Source organism: Coffea eugenioides, unplaced genomic scaffold (assembly GCF_003713205.1).
Source record: "Coffea eugenioides isolate CCC68of unplaced genomic scaffold, Ceug_1.0 ScVebR1_2434;HRSCAF=3460, whole genome shotgun sequence".
Lineage (NCBI taxonomy): Eukaryota > Viridiplantae > Streptophyta > Magnoliopsida > Gentianales > Rubiaceae > Coffea > Coffea eugenioides.
The window spans coordinates 29707-55927 of NW_020862921.1; the positions used below are offsets into that span (position 1 = coordinate 29707).

The 26221-nt window shown below is 36.9% G+C and overlaps 3 protein-coding genes across 3 annotated transcripts; 2 read left to right on the forward strand and 1 right to left on the reverse strand.

Moving 5' to 3' along the window:
* Nucleotides 1–3169: 3169 nt before the first annotated feature.
* Nucleotides 3170–4420, reverse strand: LOC113756634. The gene has a single exon (XM_027300263.1). The coding sequence runs from the start codon at nt 4418–4420 to the stop codon at nt 3170–3172; it is 1251 nt and encodes a 416-aa protein (XP_027156064.1).
* A 3378-nt stretch (nt 4421–7798) lies between these two features.
* Nucleotides 7799–10019, forward strand: LOC113756635 (cytochrome P450 71A2-like). Its single transcript, XM_027300264.1, has 2 exons — nt 7799–8719; nt 9338–10019. Exons 1-2 carry the CDS (start codon nt 7799–7801, stop codon nt 9947–9949), a joined length of 1533 nt encoding a protein of 510 aa, XP_027156065.1. The 3' UTR covers nt 9950–10019.
* Nucleotides 10020–17924: 7905 nt separating this feature from the next.
* On the forward strand, nt 17925–20194 carry LOC113756636 (cytochrome P450 71A2-like). Its single transcript, XM_027300266.1, has 2 exons — nt 17925–18845; nt 19530–20194. The coding sequence occupies exons 1-2, from the start codon at nt 17925–17927 to the stop codon at nt 20139–20141; spliced, it is 1533 nt and encodes a 510-aa protein (XP_027156067.1). The 3' UTR covers nt 20142–20194.
* The last annotated feature ends 6027 nt before the right edge of the window (nt 20195–26221 follow it).

Here is a 26221-nt window from a genome sequence, read left to right on the forward strand (position 1 = left end):
ACAGAAGCCTGCTGAATGTGGATAGGAGATATTGCCGACTGAGAAAATAATTGAGAGAAAGATTTTTTTTTGGTAGGTGATAATCCTTGCCCCTCAGCCGACGGCTGAAGGGCAGCCATGAACTAGTTAAGAAATTAGAGAGAATAAGAATAGAGAGAAGGAAGAGAGTTTTTTCCTAGAGAGAGAAAGAGAATTGATACTCACCCTTACTTTGATTAGAAGCAAAGGCTGCTTTTTTCACAAGAACTTTCAAAATGTTTTTAGTACCTAAGTAATAAATCAAAGCCCCAGTCCGATGTGACAGAACCTTACAAGTCAAAGAAATAAATCAAACGAAAGGGGAAAAAATATTAATAAATATTAATAAGACGCCCATATATTATACGAATCAAACGAACCTGATGTAATAAAGATAAGAGTAAAATAAAGGAAACAATTTTCCCACAAACCTCAATTGAAGAAAAATCTTTCCTCTTCATTTTTTGTTCTAAGTACATAACAAGGTTATCTTTTTTTTTTTTTTTTTTTTTTTTTTTTTTTTTTTAGAAAAGTAACTATTTTTTTTATTTTATTAATGAAAGAGATATACACAATATTTTTCCTTACAGACGTCTAATTTTCCGAACTGAGGGCAAACCCAACTTGTCTAGAAAAATTGCCCCACGAGCTACCCTTGGGAGCATAGTGAAGCTGTCATAAATCTTGACTTGTTGGTGGGGATGAGATGTTCCGACATTGGATAAAGCGTCAGCAACTGTGTTAGCCTCTCGATAACAGTGTGATAAATGAGCAGGATCTTCCAAGAGCTTCAAAATCTGTCTGATTTCCCTTCGAATCTCCCATGGACATTGAATACGCTGCTGAATGATCTCAACTAAAAGCAATGAATCTGATTGAACCCTTATATTTTCGAAGCCCCTATTTTTACATGTTTGAAGACCAATAAGAAGGGCCCAAGTCTCTGCACGGAGAGATGTAGTTTGTCCAAGATAAGCCGAGAAAGCAATCACTGGTACGCCAAATGAATCTCGGAGAACTCCACCATGGTGGGACCCACTCCTGGATTACCTTTAGAGCATCCATCCGTGTTGAGTATCAACCTCCCTGTCTCCTTTATTTCCCAGCGAACCAATTTATATGCAATTCTACCGACAGATACATGCGATCGATCATACAAATGATGAAAAGACTGCAATTGAAGTTCTTGTTTGAAATGAATCCCCACCATAGACTGTATTTCTGAGAAAATGTTCTTACAAATAGCAGACGATTGCATCTGGACACCCTCAAACATTGCTTTATTTCTTGCTTTCCAAATCTGCCAGCAAAGTACACTAGGTAGAATGCGGTCGATAAGTCGTCGTGTCTCAGAGTCATGTAAACGTAGCCACCATCCTACGATGCGAGGACGTAAAAAAGATCCTGGACACCTGAATCCACATAGGCCTCCAAAACAGTTCCAAACTACCGAGGCAATATGTCCGTTGGCAAATAGGTGCTCAATAGACTCCACAGATGCCGAGGAGCAGCAAAAACACTTTGAGGGAAGTTGGAAGCCAAGCTTACCTAACCTATCTGGTAATGGTAGTCTTCTCAGAAACAATCTTAACATGAAGAATGAGACTTTCCAAGGAATCTGAGGATGCCAAATGTAAGTAAAAGCCATTGACTTGTGTCGGGTCTGCCTGACGTCCCCAAAAGCCGATTGGAGAGAGAACTTACCAGATGTCGTGGGCATCCAAAAGACTTCAACTTCCCTCCCGTCCTCTGGTACCGGGTGTGCCAAAATGGAAGTAAGTTTCTCGCTTGGCATCGTCGAATGTAAGAGATTTATATTCCAGTGACCATTGGTGATAAAATTTTGGAATGACAAATTTGGGATAACTTTTGCATGTAGAAATAACGCACCACTTCCCAACCAGTTGTCATACCAAAAATGACAAGCTCCATCCCATAACATTGAGAGCTCCACTTGTCTACTTACGTTGATCATCCTTCTCCAGATTGCCGAGTCCGTTGTTCTGAGTTCGATCTGACAAGGATGAAGGCTTCCGCAATATTTTGCTTTCATGAACGATGCCCACAGGGATGATCCTGTTCGGAAATTCCACCAAAGCTTGCATGAAAAAGCTTGATATACGTCTCGTAGTCTCCGGAACCCGACTCCCCCTTCCTCAACCGGGTAACACAAATGAGACCATCGTATCCAGTGGAATTTCGAGTCGTCGGTTGATGATCTCCACAGGAAGTTCGAGCACGAACTTTCTATAATTTTGAACACCTTGGCCGGGATCACAGCAGCTGACATTAGATGCATTGGCATAGAAGCCAACACGTGCTTGATTAGAACTATTTTGCCTCCAAAGGAAAGCAGCCTTGATTTCATGACAAAATCCTCCCTAGAATAGACTGACACACTTCTCCAAAATATGAAGATTTGCATCTTCCAGAATAAAGAGGGAATCCCAAATAACGTATCGGAAATGACTGCCAGGCAAACCTAGTGATACGTTCAATCACCCTTCGTCTCGCCGGTGGCATCGATGGGTGGACCAAATAACAGCTTTTTTGCACATTTATGAGCTGCCCCGAACACCTTTGATATGCCTGTAACACCTGCATGATTGCCTTCAGAGAAGAAGAGGATCCATTTGCGAATATAAGAACATCATCCGCAAATGCCAAGTGAGTAATAGTCGGACACCGATATGGAACTTTGAAACCCAGGAACCTCGATTGCATGGTGAGGTTATTCAGTCCTCTAGATAAAACCTCAGATCCTATAATGAATAATGCAGGAGATAATGGGTCTCCCTGACGAAGACCTCTCGAAGACTTGAAGAAACCGTAGGAGGAACCATTTATAATGATTGAAAACCAGACATTAGAGAGTAACCGCCATATAAGGTCAATAAATATTTCCCCGAATCCAAACCTCCTTAGAATATTAATAATATGACCCCATGACATCCGGTCATATGCCTTGGACATGTCTAGTTTCATTAAAACATTTCCACCTCTATTCTTTTTCCCCATGCTTGATACCATCTCTTGAGCTAGTAGAAAATTTTCAGTTATATTGCGGCCCTTCACAAAACCTGTCTGATGTGGGGAAATGATTTTTGGCAGTAAACAAGCCATCCTGTCTGTCAAAATCCGAGATAACACTTTATTGAAAAAATTGCATAGACTGATAGGCCTGAATTGAGAGAATTCCTGAGGATTTGGCGTCTTTGGAATTAGTATAATTGAAGTAGAAGTGATGAATCGTGGTAGCTCCGCCCCACAGAAGAAGCTCAGTACCGCATTGTAAACATCTTGAGAGATCACTTCCCAAGCAAATGTAAAAAATTTGCCTGTCTGGGCCAGCTGCACTTTCTCCATCCATTAACTTTATGACTCCATATACCTCCTCAATTGAAGGTAATGCTTCCAGTTTTCCATTATCCTCTTCCGTAACCAAGTGCGGAATTAAATGTAGCATATCAGTAGATGATTCCAAAGAGCCCGTGAAAAGATCATTGAAATATGCCGTTGCCTCACTTGCTATATCATCGTCCTTTTCCACCCACGCACCATTGGACTTTTTGATGCGGTGTATCATTCCTTGAGCTCTTCTCTGCCTTACTACCGCATGAAAATATCTTGTATTCCTATCTCCATGACGAAGCCATTTGACCCTGGCCTTCTGTCTCCAATACTGTTCTTCAATTGACATTGAATACCGCAATTCTGCTTGTGCCTTATTAAGCTCAATTTGACACTCTTCGGAATAATCGTGGTCTAGCAACTCCTCAGCTCGTTGAACCGCCATTTCTGAAGAACGGACAGCGTCAAAAATATTCCCAAAATGTTGCTTGTTCCATGATTGAATAGCTCTCCTTGTTGCCAATAATTTAGAACACAATACGCGTAGCGGAGGCCCACCCACATCTTGTTTCCAAACATGGCGAATCACTTCCAAGAGATCTGGTTTGGAAGTCCAAACATTCAGAAATCGGAACGGCCGAGGTTTGTTATCTGACCGAGTTGCAAAAGAAACCTTCAATGGTGCATGATCGGAGGGGTGTCTTGCCAAGTGAAGTACCGAAATGTCATTTGAAAAATCCAAACAAGATCCATTGACTAAAAATCTGTCCAACCTTTTTGAAATCCGAGCTCTACTCCGTCGATTATTAGACCATGTAAATTTAGATCCTGAAAAACCGACATAAAAAACCTCAGCTTCCTCCATGAAATTCATAAAATCCACTCCTTCCGCTATAGCAAATGGACGCCCCCCTCGCTTTTCATGTGCTGCTAATATAACGTTGAAATCACCTCCAACACACCAAGGAAGTAAAGTAGGCTTATCATGTAATAATGATGTCCATAACTCTTTACGCTCATCCACTGAGCACTTTGCATGAACAAAAGACATAATGATGGAACTTGGTAGTAATGGATTTTGAACATCTAGAGAAATATGTTGATCCGAACTACCAACGATCGAGCAAACAAAAGGATTATTATAGAAAACCCAAATATCGCTAGAGCAATTAACAAACACATAATCAAAAGATAGACGTAACCGAATGAGTTCGATTTTAGATACGTCTAGTTTTGGCTCACAAATCACAACAAAATGAACATGATAAATCCGAACTAATTTAATCAATCTTCTTAGGTTTGGTGCTTTTGCTATCCCTCTAATATTCCAAAATAATCCATTAATCATAAGAAAGAACTTGGAATGAATTTTTGGATGATGTCTGTGACCTTAACTGTCTGTCAGATGGGATTGAAGCCCGCATACCCTTTCTGTGCGGTTGTCGGAAGTCACCACCAGCCTCACCTATTTGATCAATGTTTAGGCCATTCATTGATGATTCCAGCAATTTTTCTTGTAGGACACCAATTCGGGGGGACAGATTTCCAGCATTAGTAGGCATTTGATTTGCTTCTACCAACTGTTGTGTAGAAACTTCATCCTCCACCCCTCGCAATTCAACATAGAGATTCTCCAAAACATTATTGTCGGCCAGCAGCTGCAGTTCAACATTGGTTTTGTCGGCCAATTGCTCATGGTCACTCCTTGCGTTGTTGTGGGCCTGATTTGCTTGTGTAAATGTTGTAGCTTTGTCGGTCAGATGCTGTTGTGCCAATGTTAAAGCATTCTCATCCAGATGATGTTGTTCGGTGCTCAAAGGCTTCTCTTTGAGGACATGGGACCCTTCACTTTGACTGCCATGATGTTTCTCCAGCTGGTTTTCCATTGCTACATGTTCCCCATGCAAAACCGTATTCATCACCTTACATGTCTCCATGTTTACGTTGACATCTGAAATTTCTAAATGGGTTACTACTCCTTCTTCATTAGCAGGATCATCATCAATAATGCAGTGTTGCAGATTTTTTACTTCCTTTTGCACGACTAGCACGGCAGGTTCAGCAACCATGGCCTTTGCTGCTGAAGTTTTTATCCCATTTTTCACCGTAGCAGTGGTTGAAATTTCCTGTGAAGTAGACTCGTTTATCACAGTTTCATTCGCAGTAGCAGCAACTCCATTCACTATCATTTCATTTGCAATAACATTGGATATATTTGCTGCCTCTTTATTCTCCAAATCAGTTTGATTAGTCCCAGGTTGATGAGTAATCATCTGATTTCTATCTATGTATGGGTTTTGCTGGTTGTTCAGTTGCAGCCGAGACCCATCTTTTTTCAAATTCTTGTTGCAGTGCTCATGAGAATGTCCTAATCTTGAACAAAAAGAACAATACGGAGGACGATTCTCTGTCTCAATACGTTGCCAAAAACCTGATTCCCCTTCGACAGCAACCCACACCCTTGGCACAACAAGCTTCGCAACATCTATCTCTACGCACACCCTGGCTACACTAGGACGAATCCCAGCAGCCGTTGCCGAATCTAGAAACAAAGGTCTTCCTACTGGAGACAGTATGGAAAACAAAGAATGTTTGTCAAAATAATGAATAGGTAGAGCTGGAAGATTTACCCAAACCGGTACTAGAGATGATTCTCTATGCACATGAAATTCCCTGGTCCATCGAAACACACGCATTGGATGTTTACCCAACTGCCAAATTCCTCTTGTCCAAATTCTATTGAAATCTGCTTCAGCTGTACATTTAATAAGGACATGCCTATAGTCCAGTAATCCAATGGAGACTTGGTCTTTCAGATTTAAAGAGGCAAAAAACTTTCGAATATCTTCCAGAGAAGGTCGTCTATGAGAGAATTTGCCAACCAAAGTCCATCTAAATGGTGCTGCAAGTTTGTCCGCTTCTATTCTGGAAAATATAACCGCCGCTTCACCCTTGTAAACAGAAGCCTGCCGAATCTGGATTGGAGATGTTGCCGGCTGTGAGAAAAGCTGAGAAAAAGATTTTTTTTTTTTGTAGGGGAAAATTCTTGCCCCTCAGCCGATGGCTGAAGGGCTGCCATGAAACCTTACGATCACTAGTGGCGAGAAGAGAGAAGATAGAGAGGATCCTAAGAAGAGAGAGAGTCTAAGAATAATATTTAGTCTTTCCCACAAGGTTATCAATTGTGGCAAAGTTATACTCATTAACAAGAAAAAATAGGATTCTATCTTTTATATGACAATTAGAATTGAGGGCTCATTCTCATACAACAAAAATGCTCATGAATGTGAGCACTCATTCTTTTTAGTTACCAAGAGATTATTCCTTTTTTAGAAAACATTTTTAATCTTAAACTCACTTTCAATCTGTTTTGTAAAACCTGACTTCGTAACGAGAAGATTCTGACAGCCTCCAGTCCATAGACGGTGCACCCTAATTATAACAAAAAAAAATCTGACAGCCTGACCATCTAGATGAATTGGACTTGGAATTTTCTATTCAATGTTCAACTGTCTGGAGTTGCTTACTTTTCTTCTTTCTTTCTGGTGATCCATGTTTCTCTGCGGAACACCCAAAAAAAGCAAAATAAAAATAAAAATAAACGTTGTAATAAGTTTCAATTGGATTCCCAGATTGTGATTTCACCCATAACTCAAATAATAATAGCCAAAAAGTTATGCAGCAATTTAAGCCAAATCAATTAGAGCAAATGAGAAATTTTACTCAAGAGAAGTTCATTCGCAATTCAAAAGTCAGGCACATGTAGATTGTGACATATTCAAAAGTCAAACCATGACAATGTATTGAAATTTCACGTAGATATTCAAAATCTAAGTACATAAAAAAGTCACGAGGGGCAAGATAAAATGGTATGAAAAAGACTATCAAATTCTTAAATAAACCACATGATCTACCCAACAATTTTCCTATCTACGAAACCTTTCTCACATACAAAGAATTAAGCTCCCCTCCATTAACTGAAAAGGATTTTAATGTATATACAAAAATAAAAATTAAATTGATTAAATTTTACCATTAGATCAAACTTTAAAACTTTTATCGTAATTTTGACCTATTTTCTGCTATCCAAAATTTTGTTCAAATTTAATAACAAAAATGTTCATAGATAAGTTTGATTTTTAATTGCGTTGATCTACTTCTGAAAATAAAACTATTCGCATAAACATATTACTTTCTGAAAATTTATTTGTATAGATATAAATACATAGAAGATTCCAATATCACTGCTCAAAAAGTGAACGACCCTAGGACCTTCAATGGTCGTACTCGTACAACGGTGCCCTAAATGATGTATTGACTCAATCATCCCCTCTGGTCCCGATTTATTGGATTTTCTATGGTAAAAGAGCTTGAAAAACCAGTATAAAAAGAGAACACCAGCACAGCCAAATGCATGCTCATATACCACATGGCTTTAATCAATCTTGATCTTTCATTTTTCTCAATTTTTTCCTTGCTCGTATTCCTTCTATCCCTTCTCAAATGGTTCTACGCTGCTTCTAAACCCCAGAAAAAGCTACCACCATCTCCACCAAAGCTCCCAATTATTGGCAATCTTCACCAGCTTGGCCAGTTTCCACATCGCTCCCTTCAATCACTGTCAAGAAAATATGGTCCACTCATGCTGCTTGAACTGGGAAGCAAGCCAATGCTGGTTGTCTCTTCCTCTAATGCAGCTTGCCAGATCTTGAAAACCCATGATTTATCCTTTGCAAGCAGGCCTAAATCGGGCATCCCAGATAAACTCTTTTACGGAAGCAAGGACATAGCTTTTGCGCCATATGGTGAGTATTGGAGACAACTAAAAAGCATTTCTATGCTTCATCTTTTGAGTAACAAAAGGATTCAGTCTTTTCAACATGTCAGAGAGGAAGAGACGTCACTCATGATCGAGAAGATCAGCCGAATGTGTTCTTCCTCAGCTGTAAACTTAAGTGACATGTTTTTAATTCTCACCAATGATATAATCTGTAGGGTTGCCTTGGGGAGGAAGTATAGTGAGGAAGAAAATGGGAGGAAAAGTATGGAGAATTTGATGGTGTTTGGTGAGTTACTGGGTATTTTTGATGTAGGAAACTATATTCCTTCGCTTGCATGGGTTAATCGCTTCAATGGTTTGGATTCTAAAGTGAAGAAAACGGTTAAACAGATTGATGGATTTCTTGAGGGTGTGATAGAAGAGCACATGAATAAGAGGAAAGGAAAGGCCGAAAGTGACTCTACTACTGAGGCAAGATGCCAAGACTTTGTAGATATCTTGATTGAGATTAATGAGGAAAAGACTATGGGCTTTGCTCTTGAACGAGATGCTATGAAAGCTATCATCCTGGTAAATTTCTCTCTCCATCTCTTTGTATTGGTAGTAAATCTTTGGGATTGAGGCAAGTATGGTTGATTTTGGTGTGGTTGCATACGGTCGTTTTATTCTTATTTTTTAAATTTGGTATATACTTATATCAGTAAATTGGAGTACGCAAGTGATATTTATATAAGTTATATTAGCATAAATCAAATTATGTAAGAAATCAATTGTCGTACAACATATAAATCACAACCGAACTTGCATCAAATTCTAAATTTTTTGCCACTCAAACATATAAATATTTAGGTGTGTTGAGTTAAGCCTTATGAAGCCTGGATTGATGAGTGAATGGAGTAATAATTGGGTTTTGTCAATCGAGATTTGACAAACCTAAACTCAACCCATTTAAATATTCATATATACGTTAGAACTATAAAAGCTCACAAACCTTAGGCTCTTTATTGGACTATGAGCCAGCCCAAGCTAGCTTATATTTATTGATTTTAAAATCATTCCATTGATAAAGTTTGATTACTACATGGTTTTGAATAAAGTTGGATTGGTACACAATAGAAATAAAGGTTATTGCCATCGTATAATCCAAACATGTTCTAATGCAACACTTTCTTTGATTCCATTATTTAGGATGTCTTTGGTGCTGGATCTGATACAACACATTCAGTTATGGATTGGGGAATGTCAGAACTTCTAAAGAACCCCAAAGTCTTGCATAAATTGCAGGCTGAGGTAAGAGATGTGACTCAAGGAAAACCAGAAATAACTCGAGCTGATATGGAGAAAATGAAGTATTTAAAAGCAGTGATTAAAGAAACTATGCGACTTCATACTCCAGTTCCATTACTGGGTCCTAAAGAATCGAATCAAGACGTCAAAGTAATGGGGTATGATGTACCAAAGAACACACAGGTACTTGTGAATGCTTGGGCAATTGCAAGAGATCCATTGTTGTGGGAGAACCCTGAAGAATTTCGACCTGAGAGGTTTTTGGGTTCGAGTGTAGATTTTCATGGTTTGAACTTTGAGTTAATTCCGTTTGGTGCCGGACGAAGAGTTTGCCCGGGTATCAACTTTGCCATGTCAGTAACTGAACTTGCATTGGCAAAACTGGTCAACAAATTTAACTTTACATCACCCGATGGAATCAATCCAAACGAGTTGGACATGACCGAATCATTTGGTATCACAGTCCACAGAAAATTTCCTCTGCATGCCATTGCCACACCATATTCTTGCTAATGTCTTTGTTTATGATGTTTCAGCTTTATTTGTTTTGTTTCATTTCTAGTGACTATAGTGATGGGTTATTGTATACCTGATGTAACTATAGTTAATAATTCACACTGATAATGTTGGAATTTCGTAGTGGTTTAGTCCCTCTTTTTGGTGTGCTTATGATGGGGTTTTTTTTTTAATGCCAGCCCAAATTTTATTAGAAACAAACCAAATACGAGGGGGACATCAACCTTACCTCATATAATACACGATAAAACCTCACATACTACATGATAAAATGACCAATTAAGGATATTGATAAGCAATCCTACATCTACGAAAAGACGGGAAAGCTAAATTGTCCATTCTACACTCTCCCCTCGCCGTCATCGGTAAGTCAGCTACTCGTTCATACTAACAAACCCTGATTTCCAAAATAGAACAACTTTCGTTCAACAACAAATCTGCCATCTTATTAGCCTCCCTATAACAATGCTGGAGTTGGAAACCACTTCTAGGCAACTCAAAAACCTGCTTCACCTCACTCCGCCTGATTATACTAGTACCCATTAGCCGAAGAGAAAGAGGCAGAACAGGCAAACATATAAGCACCCCCAGACTTGAAATCTACTAAGGTAAGTACCCTCCTTCATCCACACCACCACTCTTCGGATTTCCTTTCGAGCATCCATCAATATTGAGTTTCAACACCCCCCTCTACGGAGGTTGCCAAAAAACAATCCTGACATTAAAATCATCCAATCGTCACTCAACTAGTTCCAAAAAGGATGCCAAGACATAATATTGTGAAATTCCCTGAACTTAATCCAATACACAGACCTCAAATCACTAAAGATAGCTCCGCACACCGAATGAAAATCCACAAAAACTCCTTGGTAGAAAGCTATATTCCTTGCCTTCCATAGGCGAAAGAAAAACTTTAATCTTTCGGACTTGGCTGGTTTATACCACCAATGAGCCATGACCGCATGCAAATGATCTCCAGCATAATGAATTCCACAAGGCGATCCAAAAAACTTCCACATGGCCATCGCCAGCTCCCCTTGCAAGAACAAATGTTTTACCGTTTTAGCTTGAGAGTCCACACAACAAAAACATTTGGACAACATATGAAACTGAAACTTAGTCAGCACATCATCCAAAGGCATCCTACATCTAAACAATCGCAGCATAAAAAATGAAATTTTCAATGGCACTTGTGTATGCCAACATTGTTTAGACATGAATGAAGAATCCCTAGCATCCCGTATCTCCTGGAATGCAAAGAATAAAGAGAACCTGCCCGATGTAGATACAACCCAAGTCATGGCATTTGGAACATCCCTAGAAAGAATAACCATACCCGCAATTTCTTGAACAACCTCCACTGGCAGCAGTTGACCCAACAAGATAATATTCCACTCACCATTGTCAATAACATCTTTGAAAAACAGATTTCATTGCACCTCAGCTTTAAGAGACAGAGCTCCTGATCCTACCCAGTTGTCATACCAAAAGTTACAACTTCCACTGTGAAGTTGCTAGACTATAAATACCCCCTAATGTCCAACTTCCTTCTCCATGTAGGCGAGCTTGTTGAAGAAATGGGGGCTTGACAAGGAAGAATTCCAAAACAGTACTTGTCGTGCATAAATTTTGCCCACAAGGAAGAACCACTCCTAAAATTCCACTACAACTTACAAGAGAACGCCCTATAAACCTGACAAGTAGATATTTTACGTGTTTTATTGGTTAGTTTTGGTGTATTTTACTTAGTTTTATAGCTAATTAACTAGGAATCTTGTGAAAATATGCATTTTGTGATTTAATTGGTGAAAATTGCATTTCTGTGGATTTTAATGGTGAAAACTTCATGTTTTTGTAGGTTTAATGATTCAATCATCAAATGGTATGAATTGAGAAGATAATTGGATGATTGATGATGGTTTAAAGTGATAAAAAGAGAATATGAAGTGCAAAAGAGGAAATGCAATCAAGAACAAAAGGAAGCAGGTTTCACAGCTTTGACACCTTGTGGTATTTTGACAATATCTTGAGCTACAAGCATTGAATTGAGGTGATTCTTAAACCATTTTGATACTAAGAGATAGATATATATTTCGTATGAAGACATTGAAGTCTAGTTCAGTTGTTTTCCTTGTCAAAAAGTCAAAATACAGAAGTTCAACTCTGTTGTCGAAAGTTGAAATAGAGCTCTGACCAGTCTTTGGTATTCTGATCATATCTCGGTCCACAAAGCTCCAAATTGGATGATTCTTGAGGCATTGCAGAGATAACTCAAAGGGATACAACTTTCTTGTTTTTCACAAGAGTTAGTTCGGCCTCCATCATCATGAAAATAGCAGTTGAATTGGTACCAAATTCACATAAGTGAATACGCGACTCATGAATACATGGCTCAAGTCACGTATTCTTGCCTGATTTCTGCAACTTGCTCATCAACTTACCTTACTTTTACACAACTTTCCAGCTCAATTCTAGCTAGCAATTCCGGCTGTATCTGACCAAGAAAAGGGTGGAAAGTTGGAGAGACAACTCATAGGAGTTCAAGAGTAAAAAAATGACAACTTTAACAACTCTTCTTGACCTTGAATTCCTCTATAAATAGAGACCTTTGGAGAACATTTTCATAACTTTGGAAGGCTAGAGAAACTCACCAAAAATGTAGTCTTCACTAGAATTTCCTTAGTTCATTAGTTAGAGTAGTATACTATAAGTAGTGTAGTTTATCCTCTTGTATTTATAGCTAGATTTGAATGAAGATTGAGGAGCAAAGATGGAGAGGTTGATCTCATGTGACAAGGGTGATATCTCTTCTACTGCTTTCTCTTTTGTATTTGATTTCATGTTTAGTTATAATACAAGTTTGGATTTGTGTGTTTATCATGTTTAGTTAAAATTTATGCCTAGAGTTATGGATGAACTTTCTATATCTTGTTTGTGATGTTTACTTGGCTATTTGATGATATTATTTCGAGCAAGTTATTTATCACTTTGTTTTTCTAATCATGATTAATTGGCCATTAATTGTGATTATCTAAAGGTGTTAAGTTTGCAATGAGAATTGGAATTTAACACTAATTCAAGGAAGTAATAAATCTAGGGAGTACACTCACGAGATTAGAGGTGCACCTATGTGGTTTTAGTGACTTGTTTCATGTAATTTCATAGAAGAAATGAACTTGTAGTATTAAGGTGCTAAAAGTACTATTAAGGTATTTTGTAAACATTATCTCATAAAAATAGAAGTAGGGCTTTTGGTGTTAAAAGTACTTTTAGCAAAATATCAAAATTTGGTGCTTTTTTAAGGGGAAAAATCTAACAAAATCTACAAAAAAAATCTACAGAGAACATTTGATCATTAAGCAACTAAGGGAAAAAAATCTACAAAAAATGGGAAATATACAAAGGAAGTAGAAGACAATAACAAAAAAGATTCTTGTCAAATTTAAATATCTTGGAGAGGTTAGCTATCAATATTTTGAGTATTTGTTTCTAGCTCCACTTGTTTTTTGTCAATTATTCAAACGTTCAACTATGACGTTCTCTAGTATTGTGAACTTCAAGAACACCAATCTGGAAAGAAGAAGTTGCAGATGCTGACTAGGCTTGCATGCAAACTGTTTGTAGAGTTGGTAGTGGGCGTGAGACGAGTGTTGGTCCTCGTTCCCATAGCAATCTATTTTCCTAAATGGATTTATATGGATCATGTGAATAATTCATGCAAATCCACCAATTCAATTGGGTTGAAATCGTTATCAATCTAAAGTCCATTACCCTTCATACAAATCCATTTAAACTTGCTTTGTATGAACTCCATTGTGCCACCCCTATTATGCAGGATGAGTTGGAAGTCATGACCCATGCAGGATGACTTTTTTAAGTTTTTAAGCGAGTCATCATGCAATCACGGTTATTAAAACCGGACTGGGAAGGAACGGCGAAGGAGATGGAACAGGCCACTAATTAAACCAGTGGATTGCTAAATATATTTAAATATTATGTTTCATATTTTTTTGATGTAAGATATATGATATAAATTGTAATAAACAATGCCGTAGCAAATACTCAGTTAATTTAATTTGCTATAGAACAATTAATTCATATAAGAATCAATAAAAAATAAATTTATTTAGTAATTCACCAAATTTCAAGTGTAAAATTTTATCTATGTTTAGTATAATTATCTAACCACGAGTCTTTTGATTGGTGACCACCACCAAAGCATTAAGGATTGGTGGGATAGGATGTCAAGAGTACAAACCTTACCTCCCACCAATTGCCACATTATGTGAGTTTATTTAAAAAATTCATACGGATGCATAGTGTACCTATCTGGTCCGGTGGTGGTTCAATCCCCTCTAGGTTACCCTTGGGCCCTTTCAGGTCCCCCTCTCTCTAGTGTAGAATAGTTTATCGTATCAACAAAAAAAAATGGTGTAATTATCTAGCTTATTTAGGAATTTTAAGTGTAAAAAATATTAAAAATAATATTTATCTTTAAAATGAATTATGTAACATGTTATTTTTGAAATCCATTTGATAACTTATAGAGTTTGGGTGATCATAAATTTTTATTAAAAGATTCCAAATAAATTTATTTTAGAGATATTTAAAAAAAGATAGAATTGACAAAATGTTTATATACTATAAGAAAGCTATTCTATTAACATATGGCAAAGTGACCTAGTGGTAAGTATATTATAGCATATACCAAAGGTCTGAAGTTTGAATCTTAACAAAGCTAACTAAATTTTTTTCCACAAAACCTGGTTCATCGACAAAATCAATCAGATTTCCGGTTTAATACGGGATCATTGACCAATCAATGATCTCTATGTTTAAATAATCTAATTAGAAATCCAGTCCGATCCAATGATCGGTTCACCAGATTGACTAGTTCGATTGCTAGTGATAAGTGACTAATTTACGTAATAATTGTATGATATTTTATATTATTTTTAGTCACTTTAGTTATATTATCGGTAGAATATGAATCATTTTGGCTATAATTGGTGAAAAATGCTTTTAAGTGATTAAATGAGGTTTTTATCATTTTTTACTTGGATTTTGTGTATTTTGACAGTTTTGACACATTTTCGTATTTCGGCTATAACTTGAGTTACAATGATCGGATTAAGATGATTCTTGAACCAATTTGAAGATAAGAGATAGATCTACAACTTTGGTGAAGACATCTAAATCCAGTTTGAAGGTTTTCCAGGTCAAAATGCCGAATTACAATAGCAAATTTCTACTGGTCGAAACTGGAACAGGGCAATGAGCAGGTAAGGGTATTTCGGTCATTTCTCAGCCGATCAATTCTGCAAAATGATACATATGTTTATGCATACAGAGCAGCCTTTTCTGACCACAATCCGGCCAGGAATCCGGCCACAAATCCGGCCAAATTCCGGCCGGATTGCTACAGTGACCATTTGGTCACTTCTGGTTCAATTTCCAGCTCTGCTCCGATTTTGCATCAACTTCCACTGAACTTTTCTTGATGATAAAAGCTGATTTAGCTCTTGACCAAAACATAAAACTTGTATCCCTTTGAGTTAGCTTTCCAATGCATCAAGAATCATCTCATTTGGATCTGTGTAGGCTGAGAAATGACCGAAATACCCTTACCTGCTCATTGCCCTGTTCGCCCAGTTTCGACCAGTAGAAATTTGCTATTGTAATTGGGCATTTTTGACCTGAAAACCTTCAAACTGGAATTTAGATGTTTCCATACCATTAGTAGTTCAAAGTCCTTCTACATTGAGATAAATATATGTTGGTTATAAGCACTTACAAACTTTGGTGAAGACATCTAAATCCAGTTGAAGGTTTTCCAGGTCAAAATGCCGAATTACAATAGCAAATTTCGTACTGGTCGAAACTGGAACAGGCAATGAGCAGGTAAGGGTATTTCGGTCTTTCTCAGCCTACACAGATCCAAATGGAGTGATTCTATGATGCATTTGGAAAGCTAACTCAAAAGGGAACAGTATTATGTTTTTGGTCAAGAGCTAAATCAGCTTTTATCATCAAGAAAAGTTCAGTGGAGTGATTGCAAAATCGGGGCAGAGCTGGAAATTGAACCAGAAGTGACCAAATGGTCACATTCGCCGTATTTGTGGCCGGATCCTGGCCGGAATTGTGGTCAGAAAAGGTTGCTCTGTATGCATCTAAACTCAATTTCACCTCCACAGCCTAGACCGGATCGGATTTAATAACTATGCATGCAATGACCCTAAATTGTACATCTTGAGCGAAACAGATATCCATCACTATCTAAAATTAGAAGTTGAAGCACGAAACAAAAAAAATGTGAAGGGAGAAGCAAATAGAGAGCAATTAAGGTATCCAAAAGTGAAAACTGCAGCTCGATTGGAAGGTGGACAATATCCTTGTAGGAATGCCAAGCTTATGCGAGGTGCTTCAATTGTAGAATGATCGTTTTTTTTTTTTTTTTTTTTTTTACTTTTTTGATTTATCTAATTTGCCTTTAAGACAATTTGTCTACATATGTCCTTAATTTCCTGTTGAAATATAATACTATCCACTTGGGTGTAGGATGCTATCAGTTTATGAGAAGTAAAGGCTGCTTTTTCCACAAGAACTTTCAAAATGTTTGAAGTACCTAAGAATCTTACAAGTCCCGGTCCGATGTGACAGAACCTTACAAGTCAAAGAAATCAAGCAAACGAAAGCGGAAAAAATATTAATAAAGATTAATAAGACGCCCATATGTTACACGAATCAAACGAACGTGATGTAATATAGGTAAGAGTAAAATAAAGGAAACAATTTGCCCACAAGCCTCAATTGAAGAAAAATCTTTCCTCTTCATTCTGCTCTACGTACAGGGTTATCAATTATGGCATAGCTTTTAGTATAATTGTATTTGACTGCCAGAGGACAGAGTTGTCGAACAACTATGACCAAAGAAAGAGCTAGACAGAAAAATAGCATTCTATCTTTTATATCACAATTAGAACTGAGCACTCATTCTCATACAACAAAAAACATCCTCATGAATGCGAGCACTCATTCTTTTTAGTTAGAAAACATTTTTAATCTTAAACTCACTTTCAATCTGTTTTTGTAAAACCTGACTCGGTAACGAGAAGATTCTGACAGCCTCCAGTCCATATACGGTACATCCAAATTATAACAAAAAAAAATTCTGATAGTCCTGGCCATCTAGATGACTTGGACTTGGAATTTTTAATTCGATGTTCAACTGTCTGGAGTTGCTTACTTTTCTTCTTTCTTTCTCGTGATCCATGTTTCTTTGCCGAACACCAAAAAAAAAAAAAAACGTTGTAATAAGTTTCAATTGAATTCCCAGATTGTGATTTCACCCATAACTCAAATAATAATAGCCAAAAAGTTATGCAGCAATTTAAGCCAAATCAATTTAAGTCACGAGGAGCAAGATAAAATGGTATGAAAAAGACTATCAAACTCTTAAATAAACCACATGATCAAAGAAACCTTTCTCATATACAAAGAATTAAGCTCCTCTCCATTAACTGAAAAGGATTTTAATGTATATGCAAAAATAAAAATTAAATTGATTAAATTTTACCATTAGATCAAACTTTAAAACTTTTATCGTTATTTTGACCTATTTTGTGCTGTCCAAATATTTTGTTCAAATTTAATAACAAAATGTTCGTAGATAAGTTTGATTTTTAATTGCGTTGATCTACTTGTGAAAATAAAACTATTCGCATAAACATATTACTTTGTAAAAATTTATTTGTACAGATATAAATATATAGAAGATTCAAATATCACTGCTCAAAAAATGAACCACCCGAGGACCGTCAATGGTCGTACTCGTACAACGGTGCCCTAAATGATGTATTGACTTGATCGTCCCCTCTGGTCCTGATTTATTGGATTTTCTATGGTAAAAGAGCTTGAAAAACTAGTATAAAAGCAGAACACCATCACAGCCAAATGCATGCTCACATACCACATGGCTTTGATCAATCTTGATCTTTCATTTTTCTCAATTTTTTCCTCGCTCATATTACTTCTATCCCTTCTCAAATGGTTCCATGCTGCTTCTAAACCCCAGAAAAAGTTACCACCATCTCCACCAAAGCTCCCAATTATTGGCAATCTTCACCAGCTTGGCCAGTTTCCACATCGCTCCCTCCAATCACTGTCAAGAAAATATGGTCCACTCATGCTGCTTGAACTGGGAAGCAAGCCAATGCTGGTTGTCTCTTCCTCTAATGCAGCTTGCCAGATCTTGAAAACCCATGATTTATCCTTTGCAAGCAGGCCTAAATCGGGCATCCCAGATAAACTCTTTTACGGAAGCAAAGACATAGCTTTTGCACCATATGGTGAGTATTGGAGACAACTAAAAAGCATTTCTATGCTTCATCTTTTGAGTAACAAAAGGATTCAGTCTTTTCAACATGTCAGAGAAGAAGAGACGTCACTCATGATCGAGAAGATCAGCCGAATGTGTTCTTCCTCAGCTGTAAACTTAAGTGACATGTTTTTAATTCTCACAAATGATATAATCTGTAGGGTTGCCTTGGGGAGGAAGTATAGCGAGGAAGAAAATGGGAGGAAAAGTATGGAGAATTTGAAGGTGTTTGGTGAGTTACTGGGTATTTTTGATGTAGGAAACTATATTCCTTCGCTTGCATGGGTTAATCGCTTCAATGGTTTAGATTCTAAAGTGAAGAAAACAGTTAAACAGATTGACGGATTTCTTGAGGGTGTTATAGAAGAGCACATGAATAAGAGGAAAGGAAAGGCTGAAAGTGACTCTACTGCTGAGGCAAGATGCCAAGACTTTGTAGATATCTTGATTGAGATTAATGAGGAAAAGACTATGGGCTTTGCTCTTGAACGAGATGCTATGAAAGCTATCATCCTGGTAAATTTCTCTCTCCATCTCTTTGTATTGGTAGTAAATCTTTGGGATTGAGGCAATGGTTGATTTTGGTGTAGTTGCATACGGTCGTTTTATTCTTACTTTTTAAATTTGGTATACACTTATATCTCACTAAATTGGCGTACGCAAGTGATATTTATATAAGTTATATTAGTATAAATCAAATTACCTAAGAAATCAATAGTTGTACAACATATAAATCACAATCGAACTTGTGTCAAATTCTAAATCTTTTACCTGTTTTAACCACTCAAACATATAAATATTTAAGTGTGTTGAGTTAAGCCTTATGAAGCCTGGATTAATAAAGGCCAATTGATACCCCTAGTCATAAGACTCATAACCTTCAAGAGTTCTGAAGGTTGTGAATGGAGCAATATTGGCTTTTGTCAGTTGAGATTTGGCAAACCTAAACTCAATCCATTTAAATATTTATATATACATTAGAACCATAAAAGCTCACAAACCTTAGGCTCTTTATTGGACTATGAGCCAGCCCAAGCTAGCTGATATTTATTGATTTTTAAAATCATTTCAGTGATAATGTTTGATTACTACATGGTTTTGAATAAAGTTGGATTGGTACATAATAGAAATAAAGGCTTATTGTCATTGTATAATCGAAACATGTTCTAATGCAACACTTTCGTTGATTCCATTATTTAGGATGTCTTTGGTGCTGGATCTGATACAACACATTCAGTTATGGATTGGGGAATGTCAGAACTTCTAAAGAACCCCAAAGTCTTGCACAAATTGCAGGCTGAGGTAAGAGATGTGACTCAAGGAAAGCCAGAAATAACTCGAGCTGATATGGAGAAAATGCAGTACTTAAAAGCAGTGATTAAAGAAACTCTGCGACTTCATACTCCAGTTCCATTACTGGGTCCTAAAGAATCGAATCAAGACGTCAAAGTAATGGGGTATGATGTACCAAAGAACACGCAGGTACTTGTGAATGCTTGGGCAATTGCAAGAGATCCGTTGTTATGGGAGAACCCGGAGGAATTTCGACCTGAGAGGTTTTTGGGTTCGAGTGTAGATTTTCATGGTTTGAACTTTGAGTTAATTCCGTTTGGTGCTGGACGAAGAGTTTGCCCGGGTGTCAACTTCGCCATGTCAGTAACTGAACTTGCATTGGCAAAACTGGTCAACACATTTAACTTTACATCACCTGATGGAATCAATCCAAACGAGTTGGACATGACCGAATCATTTGGTATCACAGTCCACAGAAAATTTCCTCTGCATGCCATTGCCACACCATATTCTTCCTAATGTCTTTGTTTATGATGTAACTATAGTGATGGGTTATTGTACACTATGCCCTGAGGATACGGAATAAGGGGTGGCGTTATCTTGTTTGCAAGATGTAACTATAGTTAATAATGCTAGTTAAGTTATATACAATTTACTGACAATGTTGGAATTTCGCAGTGGCTTAGTCCCTCTTTTTGGTGTGATTATCATGGGTTCAGCCATATATTTATCGTTATTATATAGTGATATAAATTTACCATTCTTATAGTAATGCATTGATCTAAGTTACCATTGGCGTCGGCCTAGTGATTACGGGATGGCTCTTTGAATTCTCTTCGCTATCAGATTTAAGACTTAAATTTTGTGCGTAACAATTGAGATTGAAAGGGCATGGGAAGGAGTAAGAAGGTATTTTAAAAAAAAAATGTTAATCCAAGTTAAAAAAAATGTTAATCCAAGTTAAAGCCGCTGCTGGTTCTATTGCAACATCATTAGATGGAGCCAAGAACGTTGCGATGGTTGTTCAAGCTTTGTGTTTGTTACCACTCGATGTTTAGGACTTATGAACAAATCATTACTGATTACCCATACCATTTACGAAAAAGATGGACACCTATCTGGGGGATATACATGATTATTGGCAAGAATTACAGTTCAATGAGCTTCAGGATAATACGTACATTTAATAGGAGACCACAAATGACGATTAATGCATCAGGCAAAGGTTCAACACCAACCCACTATTTTCTTCCTTGAAGAACTGAAGTCCAGGTCTTGTGCATAGTTATGAGATTAAGATCATATTGTTCTGGCATTCCCAGTCTAAGAACAGCTGAACTTTGGTTAGCTCACCTTCAAAGTAGCCTATGAGTCCCAATCCTTCACAAATCAGATCCAAAACCCTCAAGAGAAACTTCCGTGCTTCAAAAAAGGTTGTATGAATTGTGGTGCTAATCATTGTAAGGGAATTCCTGACTTCATTCTTATTTAACTAAGTTAGGTCATGCGTAGAGGCTTTACCGATATCTGGTAGGCATTTCGGACAAAGATTGAATATGATCCTCCATAGGATGGCAACTGTGTGTGACGTTATCACTCCAGTAGTGAAAATCTTCTTTGTGATAATTTAGAGTGCTTGAGAAGATTCTGCAGATTTGGCTGATGTCGCTGTCGATGGAGTAAAAGCCTGGCAGCCTAAAGAATTCCTGGATAACATTCATTGTCTCCTCCATTAAGCCTTCAGAAACTCCATGATTAATGACCTGAACTAATAGCATTTACTTATGAGTAGCAAGATTGATAATGCGTTCCAAATGATGGTCTTAGACAATCATCATCAAGGATTATGTTTAATTTTTCAGTTCAAACATAATCAGTACTATGAACCTGAAAGAATCCAAATTCTTGGCTTGCTTTCATAATCGGCTCAATGACTTCAGCTTGTTTAAGCCTGCAGCTTCCTCAAGGTCAATGGTTGGAATGTTGATAGGGTGCAAAATTGTTATTCAATTTATAATTATTTTTCCCTTGATTTTAGCTAAATATTGTATTAATTGATTGATTCTACTTATATTTGGTATTTGGTGCTAATTGTAGGGAGGTGGAACAAAAAGTGATAAAAGATGTGATTTTTGAAAAATTACTTTCGAGTCTAGAAGACTCGGGAATTTATCGCGCACGGAGATTTCCTAGTTTGAGTTAAATATGGACATCTTTGGTGGAATTTGGAAGACTTTAATTATCTTTTTTAGTTGTAGAGTTGAATTAGGAAACATGAGTTATTATTGTTTTTATTTCTTTTTTTCTAATTAGGCAATAGGCCTTTATTATGAGTAGTAGACGTGAAGTAGGAAACAAAGAATAAGGGAAGCCCAATTCCCGTTTGATTGGTACTTCGTAGGGTAGAAACAATAAAAAAAAGGGTCATGACTCTTTTGCTAGAGAGGAGAAGAACGGCCGCTTGGCCTTTCTATTCGTCTTTCCTTGAGTTTTCTTCTTTTGCCGAACATTCACGCAATTTTCGTCAACGGAATTGATTGGGTTGTTCTCAATAGAGAGTAGCTAAATTTCTTTTTCTAGTCGAAAGTCAACTTGGAGACTCGGTTCCAAACATCTGTGAGATCGAATTATTTTACTTATTTCTTTTATTCATTGGTATTCGTACTTTTTCTGATTTAACTTCTTATGATTGTTGTGTTATTTGAATGTTAAGGGTCCGACATTCGAATTAACCTAATAATCTACTATTAGATTAACGGGTGGAATCCGTAATTATTCCAGTGGCGATTTGCATGATTGGTCCTATGTTAGGAAAACATATGATCTAACTTAAGTAGCGTGTTTGTTGGTCAGGGTTGGGTTTTCTAATTCTTAATGCAATCAAGGAATTAAATCCTACGGTCGTACCTAGAATTGTTTCTTAGTTAGAGAAAGAGTCAATGGTTGTACCTTGCCTATCAACAAAGTAAGGAAAAGTTGGTTGTCAGAGTTTGTTGATAGCTATAACCAATCTATTAATGAGTAATTGAATTATCTTTCCATCGATGATCAGTTGAATGGATTATGTCTGAAAAGTTGCACCTTTAACTAGAATCGTATCTACTGTTGATTAACTCCTATTTATTTCCGTTAGTTGTTATATTAGGCGGTTAATTAAGTTATTTTTATATTTTCTAAAATTCCCCCTATTCGGGACTTTAGAAGAAACAAATTATCCCCAATCCCTGTGGATTCGAGCCTACTCACTGTTATATATAAAAATTTGTATTTATCTTGTGTAGGTAATTATTATTGCATAAGATCGATACCCGTCAATTTTTGGCGCTGTTGCCGGGATCTGGTACGTAATTAATTTGTTTCTTTTGGAGTTCATCTTATTTTTATTTTTGTTTTTCTCTTATTATTATTTTTTTTTACTAGTTTATGACTGCTAACATTTAATATTTTTGTGATAGATTGGATTTTATTCTTAGAAGGAGTAATGAGACTCCAGTATTTTCTAATAATCAATATTTAGATACACTGACCTTTTTTGGAGAAAGATTGGCTGTTGCAACTTGTGGATTCTGTTATGCCTCAAATCATTCAATTGATAGGTGCCCCATATTTCAAGATGGCCTAAATGCCCTAATTGATACTTTTGGAGATTTTTCACCCCGATTTCAAACGTTGTATGACCCTTATTCAAATGAATATGATCAAGGATGGCAAGATAATTCCAATTTTAATTATGCGACAAGGCCAATGGATTTTCAACAGCAAGAGTCTCAAGAACCATCATCTACGCCAGGTATGTCTCTTGAAGAAATGATTGAATCACTAGCTACTAACACATGTCGATTTCATCAAAAGACACAAATGAACATTCACAACCTGGTGGATCGAGTGTGTTTATTGACATCAAGAATAATGCGATTGGCTTCTCAAATGTGTGAAGAATTGTCCTCACATACTATTATCGATCTTGAGAAAGATAAGAGTGCAATTATTCTAACATGTGATGAGGAGCTGCAAGAGTCCCTAGGAGAAGGATCTACAGATGTAGTTGAAAAGGAAGTTGAGAATGAAAAAATAAAACCCCAATCTCTAATTGTTCGAGTGGATGAATTCAGTAAACAATTCTCAAATATGGTGACATCTTCTCCATTCTCTAGCCAACATTACCCTGTCTTTTATTCTATAATTTCTGCTAGTGTGATAAATTTTGTTATATCAGAAATTTTTGAGTTTCATGGCAGGAATAAGTTAGGAGTTGATATGGTCAAATATCTTGAACTGATAAGTGCTCGTGATGGAGAAGCAAGTGAAGAGTTAAGGTCACTGTTTAACTATTTGGTGCTAGCTACTAGTCAATGGAAGAAAGCAACTAGTATGCTTAAAGATCATTCTATTTACGAGGGTTACCAGGATTACATAGAGGATGAAACATTGAAACGAGCTATAAGATTTTATCCTTCGTGAACAAGCATAGCAATGTCTAGCCAAAGACATTAAAGAAAGGCGCTTATTGGGAGGCAACCCAATTCAATTTTTAGTTTATTTTTATTATTAGTTTCATTATATTTATCTTATGTTTTTCATATTTGGTGTGTTTAATTTTCATTTTTGATGTTTCAATGGTTAGAAGACTTCCTCCCGACAGGACGTGCCCGTGCGTAGAGGGCTCATGGTAATGCGATAATAATCCGCTCCACCATCAAAAACGTTTACACCATTATGTCGTGCCCACGGCTACTCGCCTGGAGAGCTCACGTTTCGAGTTTGAAGGCCGACAAGGCAACATGACACGCACGCGCCTAGAGGGCACGTTGTAACTTGTCATTAGTCAACTTTATCATCAGAAGAGTTTCAACCAATAAAACATGCCCACGTCTTGTTCCAACAAGGGGGAAGTAAAAAAAAACAGAGAGACAAAAACATTTTTTTTTCTTTCTTTCTTTCCTTTTCTTTTTCCTTTTCTCTTTCCTTTCTTTCTCTCTTCTTTTTTTTCCTCTCTTCTTTCTTTCTATCTTTCTTCCCTTTCCATTTTCTTTGCCATAGCTGTCCATCTTTCTTCACCATCGACTATTATGTCCCAAGAAAGGTCACCGTTGCTATTGGAGCAATTTCATCCCCCTCCAATTTGCTTCACCGTCAGCAATTGTAGCCCCTAAAATTTGTCGGCCGAATTGGTGCACCACTAAAGGAGATTTCTCACTTGCATGTACAAGTCCATCAAATGGATGGTCGGTTGGCCAATGTCGAGCTTCACATGTCTTTTGGCTCTCACCTATAGCTATGCTACAGCACCCCCTAATGATCAGGAAAGTTTCATTGCTCCCTTTCTCTACTTTTATTTTTTTATTTCTTACATTAGGAACAATGTAAGATGTATGTGTGGGGGGTAGTATATGATAGTATATTAGAAAAGTATAAGTGTAGGCATTTTTGTTGGAATTTTTGTTCAACTTTGTCGAATTTTATCCAATTTTTGCCATTTCTTGCATATTTTTGTGGTTATTCCTGATTAACAATGGCTAGATATTTCAAAATTTTCTATTACTAAGGTTTTATGTGGTAATGTATCAAGTATGGCATGGTTAAGTCTAAGCATGTCTCTCTGGTGAATATTTGAGATTTGTGACTTTTACCATTTTTGATTAACTTTTCTAGGTATTGTAAATATTTGTCTGTCATTTTTCATGTAAATTGGTTCAACTATTAATCTTAGTTCTCCATGTTTGGGAGATGAAGCGGACTTGTGATCTTTAATTTTATTTTGTCGCTAATCTGTGAATCATATTTGGTCATACTCCGCTGGTTATCGTTGCCTATTAATTGGTGGTTTTCACCAAAAGTGTCGACTTTCGCGTCAAAAAGTGGTGATAGTTATGAGTATGTGGTCATTAAGCGATGAGAGTTGAGTAACCAGGCTCCTTCATTTAGTAGATGTCGGAGTTTGCGTCAAAAGGTTTGAATGGCTAAGGACTAAGTTTTTTCTCTCGAATTAAAAAAAAAAACTCAAGTGTGGAGATATTTTAGAAAAGAAAAAAATGTGCTAATAGTGAAAAATGTGAAAGTGTATTTTGTTTAATAGTCGAACCATTTGCTAACAAATTCTAGTTGAATATTTTATATCCTTAGATTGGTTAGTCAGAAATTGGGAGAGTCTTTTGGTTATAAAAGCTAACCAAAGAGATATCTTGGAGACTAACCACTAGTGCTTGACATGTGTTTTAATTGTATCTTGGCAATGGGTAATTTGAGTGATAACCATTATTTGAACTTGTTTGTTTGATTTGTTGTTTTTCAAATTTGAGGACAAGCATGATCTAGGTGTGAGGGGAATTGATAAGGTGCAAAACTGTTATTCAATTTATAATTATTGTCCCCTTGATTTAGCTAAATATTGTATTAATTGATTGATTCTAGTTATGTTTTGTATTTGGTGCTAATTGTAGGAAAGTGGAGCAAAAAGTGATAAAAGAGGTGATTTTTCAAAAATTACTTTCAAGTCCAGAAGACTCAGAAATTTATCACGCACGGAGATTTTCTAGTTCGAGTTAAATAAGGATATCTTCAACTAGGAAGTTCTATATGCTTTTTATTCTAAGTCTTTT

Coding starts and splice junctions, on each gene's coding strand:
- LOC113756634 (XM_027300263.1), bottom strand. CDS start 4,420: ATGTCTTTTGTTCATGCAAAGTGCTCAGTGGATGAGCGTAAAGAGTTA.
- LOC113756635 (XM_027300264.1), top strand. CDS start 7,799: ATGGCTTTAATCAATCTTGATCTTTCATTTTTCTCAATTTTTTCCTTG. Junction 8,720..9,337: donor CTATGAAAGCTATCATCCTG/GTAAATTTCTCT, acceptor TCCATTATTTAG/GATGTCTTTGGTGCTGGATC.
- LOC113756636 (XM_027300266.1), top strand. CDS start 17,925: ATGGCTTTGATCAATCTTGATCTTTCATTTTTCTCAATTTTTTCCTCG. Junction 18,846..19,529: donor CTATGAAAGCTATCATCCTG/GTAAATTTCTCT, acceptor TCCATTATTTAG/GATGTCTTTGGTGCTGGATC.